At 40.4% G+C, this 8,620-nt stretch overlaps 1 protein-coding gene across 2 annotated transcripts; it reads left to right on the top strand.

The window, feature by feature from the left end:
- The first annotated feature begins 5,945 nt into the window (after positions 1–5,945).
- Positions 5,946–8,368, top strand: gudu (Armadillo repeat-containing protein gudu). Of its 2 annotated transcripts, none has more exons than XM_064685802.1 (3): positions 5,946–6,686; positions 6,775–8,026; positions 8,091–8,368. In XM_064685802.1, the coding sequence occupies exons 1-3, from the start codon at positions 6,079–6,081 to the stop codon at positions 8,229–8,231; spliced, it is 2,001 nt and encodes a 666-aa protein (XP_064541872.1). In that variant the 5' UTR covers positions 5,946–6,078; the 3' UTR covers positions 8,232–8,368. The 2 variants fall into 2 exon arrangements, with proteins under 2 accessions (XP_064541872.1, XP_064541873.1); XM_064685803.1 differs by having other exon boundaries at positions 6,583–6,699.
- The last annotated feature ends 252 nt before the right edge of the window (positions 8,369–8,620 follow it).

Below are 8,620 nucleotides of genomic sequence, written 5' to 3'. Positions count from 1 at the left end.
ATTAATCACTCTGTGAACCAGCGCCATGCCCTCCCCTGAAAGCAAATCGGTGATCAGGAAGGATGGCCATGTGATCCATAAGCCTTGCAAGTCGGGCAACAATCAGTCTTTCCCAGACCTTCGACAAGGAAGGCAGGAGACTGATCGGCCGATATAACTCAGGGCCATATTCCGGCCTGCCCGACTTGTGGATCATATGAATCCTCCTTACTCCTTACTTCCACTTGACAGGGAAGTGTTGCGTCCTTAATATGGCGTTGAAGATCAACGTTATAAAAAGGAGCGCGCGCATTGGTAGGGCCTTCAAAGTGGTCTGGCATATTCCATCATGGCCCGGTGCTTTAGCCCTGGGAAGGATTTTAACGACGTTGATCACCTCTTACATGCGGATGGGGCCGAAGAAGGTGTCATCTGAAGCGGAGTCTCCTTCTTCTGGGGAGGCCAGATCGAAAGGTGGACGGATCTATCCTCGTTGAGTACTTGTCAGATACTGATTTTATTCTTACGAATCGTAGGTCTTATATACTAACAGTGTCTTAATTTAGGCCTGCTGTCGATGCATTCTCGGCAGCAGCGGTCATAAACTATTGTATTTAATTAGGGTATCTTTCTCACCCTTGCTACTTATTATTCTAACATGATATTCCTTAACGTAGGTCGCTCTTAGAATCTTAAGCGACCACAAATGCGCTATCTATTTTTATGCTGCTGGATGCAGTTGTACAATATGGTGTGAGTTATGTTTTTACCGAGGGTCTAAGTGAGACTCGGTGTCACGTGTTCATGTGTGAACATTCTGCGGAGGGCCGACAAAGGTGATGGCCTGCAGTTTTTTAGTTACAGTTATTTTTCTTATCAGGAATACAATAATTATGACGACTAAAATTAATACAATGTGGTAGAAGATAAAACGTTTTAATTCAACGTCTTTTAATTCTTGAACTTTACTAAGTAGCTTATTTTATTCCTCAGAAGTACTAATCTTAGTTGCTGTCATTGGATCCCACGTAATTTTAGGTATTTCTTTCAATTCTCTTATGTAAGAGGGAATAATGGTTTCCTACCTTTCTGATTGCATCTTATGGCGAGCAATTAACAACTTGTCTTCCGTTCTAGCCGTACAGTCAGATCTGATTGATAGTATTCCTTGCTTTGGCAAGTTCACTATTTCTGGTGGTGTTTTTTTGCAGTGGATCCTACCTGTCGTATTACGCAGGTTCTTCAAGAGCAAACTGCTTCTGCCTTCTAATTCTACCCAGTATGTTTTGGAATCTACCATAGATCTATAAACACAATTCGATGGTCTTGGTTGGTTTAAAAGGTCAAGTTTCACAGGTGCTATCACTGGCACTGCCCCAAGGCCAATTTCCTTCACACACTCGCTTGATTGATTGCCATTTTTGGCATTTGTTTAATGTGGATTAAGTCACTAGATGGTACGAAACCATCTCAAAGTTATAAACTAAATATTCTAAAGTTAACTATATCATTATCGTCGGTCCTTCTCTTTGTATTGGTACTGGCATAATTCTAAACAGTTGGGACGGGTGTCTACTGAACAATGGTATTTTGACATTTATGATGAGTTTATTCTCTATAAAAATACCCTTTGCCTTTAACAGTGTGTAAATCTCCTTAATTTCTGTATTTTTTCTCTTTCCTGGAAGTACTAATTTTTCGGAGAGGCTATTTTTTATCTTGGAGACTTCGTCCCTCAATTGTCTGGGCTTTAAAATGTTTTGATTAAGTCGCCCATGATTTATGTCAATTGATAGTCCTATAACTCCTGTTTGTATTTTGTCGCATTCATCAATTAAGGAGCTAAGTTGTTTATTAATTATGAAGAAACTAATTGATTCCTTATAAACAGAATAACTCTCCTTGAGAAGTTCGGTCATGTTCTCTATTCGTTGATTCATTTTTTTAAAGTTTCTATTTATGTCCTCTGTTGTCTTTTTTATTATATTTGCTGTTGAGTCGATTACTGACATCTGTTTTTTCTGCAATTCGTTTAAATTGTGTTGATTTTGAAGTAATGTTTTCATGTTTTCTTTCATTATTTCCCTATCGTCGGCGTCCATTATTCCAAACAAAATGTGATATAGAGAACCCATAAAATTCAATGGTGAACGATTTTTTCTTATTCGGTTTTTGGTTGTAAATAGTTTGTTATCTTCTCCTCATTCCGCAATTTGTCTTCGTGTGCTATTGAGTATTAAGTTACACTGATCTTCAAACCTTCTTCAAAATATGGTTTCATGTCGTAAAATATGACCAGATCCCACGAGGATGACACTATTTCTACCTCACCCATTGGATCTAGATACATTGCTGAGGAGCTATTAATTTTTTTTATTACCCATTTTCTTTCTTGTTCCCTTAACGGGGTTGTATTTGATACTTCAGGCAGATCAGCATGAGTATCATCATCACCATCAATCCTATTTTTCTGCTCATTTTCTTTTTAGTCTTGTGCCTATATGCCAATAAGCGGGCACACTTTTGTAATTGGTCTTGTGGTAAATCTAGCCTGTAATTTTACTGTTTCACTACCCTGACTTTGTTATCTTTTCCCCTATGTACCCCTACTACTTTGCCCAAGGGCCATCTAGCTGGATGATAGTTATCGTCTTTCATTAATACTATTTGTCCCTCTTGTATAGCCCATGTTTCCTTTTTCCACTTACTTCTTTGTTGTAGGGTACACAAATAATCTTCTTTCCACTTTGACCAAAACTCTTTTTTCATTCTTTGAAACAGTTTCCATCTGTCATAGTTGCCTATTCTATTCTGTGTTTCTGATTCTATGCTATCTAATGTTGGTCTTCCAATTGGAAAATGACCTGGTGTCAGCACTTCGTTATCGTCAATGTCTTCTCCGTATGTGTACAAAGGTCGTGAGTTTAATACTGCTTCAATTTGACACAACAATGTTGATATTTCTTCGAATGTTAGATTGTTGTCGCCTATTAAACTTTTTAGGTGATATTTTACCGACTTGACTCCGGCCTCCCAAATACCTCCGAAGTGAGGTCCTGCCGGCGGGATAAAATGCCACTGGATTTTTTCATTTTATAGTATAGGGGCAATCTCATTATTACTTTTGGTCGATTTTAGAAAATCTTGATTTAGCTTCCTTGACGCACCTACGAAATTAGTTCCATTGTCGGAGTATATGTGAGCACATTCTCCGCGTCTTGCTATAAATCTTCTTAGTGATGCTAAAAATGCATCTGATGTTAAATCACTAACTACTTCTAGGTGAATTGCTTTTGTGGCCATACATACGAATTCTGCTATATACCCCTTATATGTTTTCTGTCCCCGAGTTTTTGAGCACCTAATGTGATATGGTCCTACATAGTCTACTCCTGTATTTAAGAACGGGAAGGATTATGTTGTCCTATATTTCGGGAGATTTCCCATTATCGGCTCTGTGTTGCCGGTATCTAGTACATTTGACACATTCTTTCAAATATTTCTTTAAGGAGTTCCTTAATGCGATCCAGTATTTTCTCTGGATATAATTTCTCATTAAGTTAATTCCACCATGCAATGTTTCTTTATGTGCTTTTCTTATTATTAGAGAAGCTATGTGACCATTGTCTAAAATTATTGGATGTTTGATATCGAAATCTGCATTTGAATTTTGAAGCCTACCCCTAGTATTTTACTCTTTGTATCAATCTCTTTTTTCTGACGTAAGCAATTTATTTCTGCGACAAATTGATTTTTCTGTTCTTGTTTGAATAAAATTATATTTGCTTTTCTGAGTTCTTTAACTGTTAGATGGGATGGAAACACCTCCTTTGTCATTTTGATTGCAATAAATCTTAGTATATTATATGCTTTTATCGTTTCTAATTTTTGTAAGCAAGAATAGCTTTGAATTAACTCTTGTATAATCCTACTTCCGAAGTTAAATAATATTGTATTGACTATTATCATATCTTCGGTCGTCTGTTCTTTTGGCCAATTTTCTTTAGACTTTGCAAGCTACTCTGGCCCTTTCCATCAAACTTGCCACTCTCTTAATTTACTTGGACAAACTCCTCTTGAGGCCGCATCCGCTGGATTCTCTTCTGATTTTACATGATCCCAATTTATATTTGTATTTTTTATTTCTTCAGTTCTTTTTCTTATGAACTTGTTCTTATTTGTACTGTTTTTTATCCAAGTTAACGTAATTGTAGAGTCACTCCATGCATATAATTGTCTTAGTTTGCTTAGTTTGTCATCCCAATCTTTGTTTATTAACCATAATTTTTGCATGAATAATTTTCCTACAACTGTAGCCGAGGCTAGCCAACCTAATGGATCATAAATCTTTGCAAGCGTGAATAATACTTGTCTTTTGTTTTATATTTTCTGAGCCCCCACAATTGACCTTAAATTTGAATTCGTCTTTCAAGGGTTCCCACTGTAATCCCAATGTTTTAATTGACTAATTTTCTTTAATCGCTATTACTTTATTTTCTTCAGTATTTTCTACATGTTCTATAATCTCTTGTTTAATTGCAATCCATTTTCTCAAATTAAAACCAGCTTCCGCTAGCTCCAAAGAAATTTATTTTATTTTCTTCTGACAATCAGGTATGGAGTCTGCTCCTGACATCAGATCATCCATATAAAAGTAATTTCTGTTTGTTTCCCCAATGATTTGGTCTTTACAATTATTGGCTATCTCTATTAGCGCTCTTGTTTCTAAATATGGGGTTAAAAGTTTTTAATCTGCTGATTTGGAGTTTCTTTCCACAGAATATACAAATATTGTTGATCCTTTTTGTCAGCGTTAATCTGCCGATACATTTTTTCTATATCTGCAGAGACGGCAAACTGCCACTTGCGCTATTTTAATACGAAGTCGAAAATATCTTTTCGACTCTGGGTCCCACCCACATTATATCATTTAAGCTTTTGTTGTTCGCGGTTTTTGCGGATGCATCGAAAACTACTCTCAACTTGGTTGTGAGACTAGAGTCTCTTAACACTGCTTGATGAGGTAAAGAAAACTTGCCCTTTTCGATGGACTCGACCATATGTCCTAAGTCCATAAACTCTTTTAAGAATTTCCTGTAACTTTCCTTCAGCTTAAGAATCTTTTCTCTAAGTTCAGAAACCGTACCATTGCTTGTGGTCTTGACTCTCCTAACTCTTTCTCTTCTTAAAACGGAATGGTAACTGTATACCTTCCGCCTGGTTCTTTTCTGGTTGGTTCAATAACATTTTTCTCGCAGATTTCTGCTTCTGCATCTTCTTTATCTTTTGGTTCAAAAAAAGTTGTTGACAAAAAAAGTCAACCTTCTTCGAAGATTTTTTGGAATATCTCGACCAAATAATTTCCGTTTTTTATCAAAATCGAGAACGGTGCGAAAACCAAAAATTTTGTGATGATTTTTTTGGAATATCTCTGGTAAATATCGTCTGAGTTGGAAATATTTGACTTTTTTGAATTCTTATGGATCCCTACTATCAATTGGCACTCAATAAAATTAAGATCCGAAGGGCTCAAAAAAGTTGTTAACCAAAAAACGATTTGTTTGTAAAGTCAACCTTTCTTGATGATTTTTTGGAAAAAACAATTTATCTAATAACAAACAGAAAAAAAAAAAACAAATAAAAAAGTGTTCATTGTATTGGTATTTCTCGCAATAACCAAATATCCAACACAATGAGACCAAACTAAGCAAAGAAAATACTGCTTCATGAATTCGCCGCAATGCAGCCTTAACACAAAGTTCGGCGGGATATTCAAAACTGGTTTTAAAGTCACTTAGCGTTATTAGCATATGATCTAAGATCGGACTAATTAAAAAAAGTTGCAAGTGTTTATTGTTTTTGTTAAGCTGTTAGCGAAATGTGCAAATACAAATATACACGTACTGACGTACGGAAACTTTGTTAACGTTGCCCCGGCAACAAATGTTATTTAATCGATTTTTGTTATAAGATTTTGAAATTCCTTAACGTAAGCACAAAAATTCATGAACAACCAAGTTCTACAACAGCAAAAGCCCATCACTGAGCACTTGTATATGACAAGTTAAATATAAGTATATTAAAAACTTGTATTCCACGATGATTGGCACCGGTGCGCCACGACGTCCACGAAAGATCCGCGAACAATGCGGTTCCTGTCCGGATCGCTTCTCTCGGGACAAGCGTCAAGTGGTTGTCGAAGATTCCGATACCACAGAAGAGGAATCCTCAACGGATGAGGAGGAACGCTGGAAGGACGTGGCCCGAGCTGCCGAAATACCCGCCGAATATTACAACATACAGAAGCTGGTGAAATACATCAAGGCGGGCAATCAGACAGCCACAATAGTATCCCTCTGCTGCCTGCAGGACTACGATCTGCGCACGCAAATCAATCAGTTCGCTATCCAAGATATTGGTGGACTGGATGTCTTGGTCAACATACTCGAGTGCAGCGATACCAAGTGCTGCCTGGGCTCACTTTCCGTCCTCTCCGATATAACGCTCAACATTGACATACGCAAGACGATTGTCGATCTCGATGGGATACCGCTGATTGTCGATATTCTGAGTTCGTCCATGAAAGATTTGAAAACCATGGCCGCCGAAACCTTGTCGAATGTCAGCAAAGTTCGTCTTGCACGCAAATATGTGCGCAAATGTGGCGGCATTTCCAAGCTGGTCGATCTGCTGGACATCAAAATGAGGTACTGTAATGAGGTAGCTATATCAAGGCTCTTATATATTAGTATATATATGTGTGTGTGTGTGTATTTCGTTTCCGATCCGCTGCAGCATACTGCAAACGCCTCGCAGCCAACTTACCGTTGAGGAAATCGCGTTCCTGGACATGGCCCGAGCCGGATCGCGTGCCCTTTGGACGCTGGCCGACTCCAAGCACAATATGGAACAGATGCGGAAGAGTGGCATTGTGCCCCTAATGGCCAACCTTCTGAAGTCCGTTCATATCGATGTGGTCATACCGATTATGGGCACTGTCCAAAAATGTTCGTCGGAGCCAAAATTTCAGCTGGCCATCACCACCCAGGGCATGATTGCGGATATTGTGAACCATTTGAATTCGGAGTGCATTGATCTCAAGGTAGAGGGCAGCACGGCGCTCTATAAATGCGCCTTTGATGCAACCACCCGGGATTTGGTACGCGAGGCGGGCGGACTAGAGCCGCTGGTTGGCATCATCAAGGACAAGACAGTGCGTGATAATAAGCCACTGATCCGGGGCGCAACGGGCGCCATTTGGATGTGTGCCATGTCGGATGAGAATGTCGAGCAATTGGACGACATGAATGTCATTCATCATCTGGTGGCCCTGCTCGCCGATGAGTGCGACGACGTGTTGACCAATGTCACGGGCGCTTTGTCCGAATGCGTACGCTTTCAAAATAATCGCGTCCAAGTACGCAATGCTGGCGGCCTGCCAGCCATGGTGGCTCTGCTCAACTCCTCGCATTCGCCGCTGCTCGAAAACCTGGCCAAGGCGATCAAGGAGTGCGCCGAGGATCCGGAGAGCATGCGCATTTTGGAGGAATTGGATGCAGTACGTCTGGTCTGGTCACTGCTCAAGAACACCAGTCCCCGTGTTCAGGCCCATGCCGCCTATGCGATTTGTCCTTGCGTGAAGAATGCCACTGACTCGGCGGAGCTGGTGCGCAGCCTGGTAGGCGCCATGGAGCTGGTAGTGGGTCTGCTCAAGTCCAAGGAAGTCATGGTGCTGTCGGCGGTGTGTGCGGCCATCGCTACCATTGCCTTGGACCAGACCAATCTGGCCATTCTCACAGATCTGCGCGTCATTTACAAGCTGGCTGATCTGGTCAACACCACGGACGATATGCTGCGCATGAATCTGGCAGCGGCCGTCGCAGCGTGCGCCTGTTTTGGCAACAACACCGAGGAGCTGGGACGTCTGCGCACCGTGACACCCATTGTCACCTATATGACCAGCGACAATCCGATGGTGCATCGCACCACGGCCATGGCCCTCGAGAAACTCTCTATGGATCCACAGAACTGCATTACCATGCACCAGGTGAGTATTAAATAGCCTCGGAATCAGTTGTTCCCAGCTAACGAGTTAACCTTTCTTCTCGTAGAGCGGAGTGGTGCCCTTCCTGCTGGAGTGCATTGGCTCCACCAACAAGGAGCTTCAGCTCGCCGCCGCTGGCTGCCTCCGCAACATCCGTGAGCTCGCCCTGCGTGCCGAGGAATATATGCTTAAGATTGACGATGATTAGCACGGCTCTCCGAGAGAATCTCTTAGCTGTAATGTGCAATGTAATGTCTTTCATAATATTTATGCGTTTAATGTTCAAATTGTTGGAAGTGCAAATAAATGTAGCCCAAAAGCGACTACAAAAATTGAAAATGAAAATGAAGTAAAGTTTTTTTCATAGCTTTGAGATGGGTTAAATTAGGTTTGAATTTGGATTATAGGATTGATAATTATGGAAAATTATTTGTATAAAACTCATTTCCGGGGCCAAGATTTCTTGTTCCACATTAGTCATAAAATCTCCGGATTATTATTGTTTGGAAGGTTGAATGACTCGTTTTCATCCGAGTGTGGGCCTTCCACGATGCAGTAACAAAGTCTACTAGTTTTCCAATAATATTCCAAAGATGC

The sequence above is a fragment of the Drosophila montana genome, unplaced genomic scaffold, assembly GCF_035044405.1.
Source record: "Drosophila montana isolate Dmon_TW-CO22-7 unplaced genomic scaffold, ASM3504440v1 contig_3122_1, whole genome shotgun sequence".
Taxonomy (NCBI): Eukaryota; Metazoa; Arthropoda; class Insecta; order Diptera; family Drosophilidae; genus Drosophila; species Drosophila montana.
The sequence above is the reverse complement of the archived record's forward strand: the minus strand, read 5'-3'. Positions and strand labels throughout refer to the sequence as shown.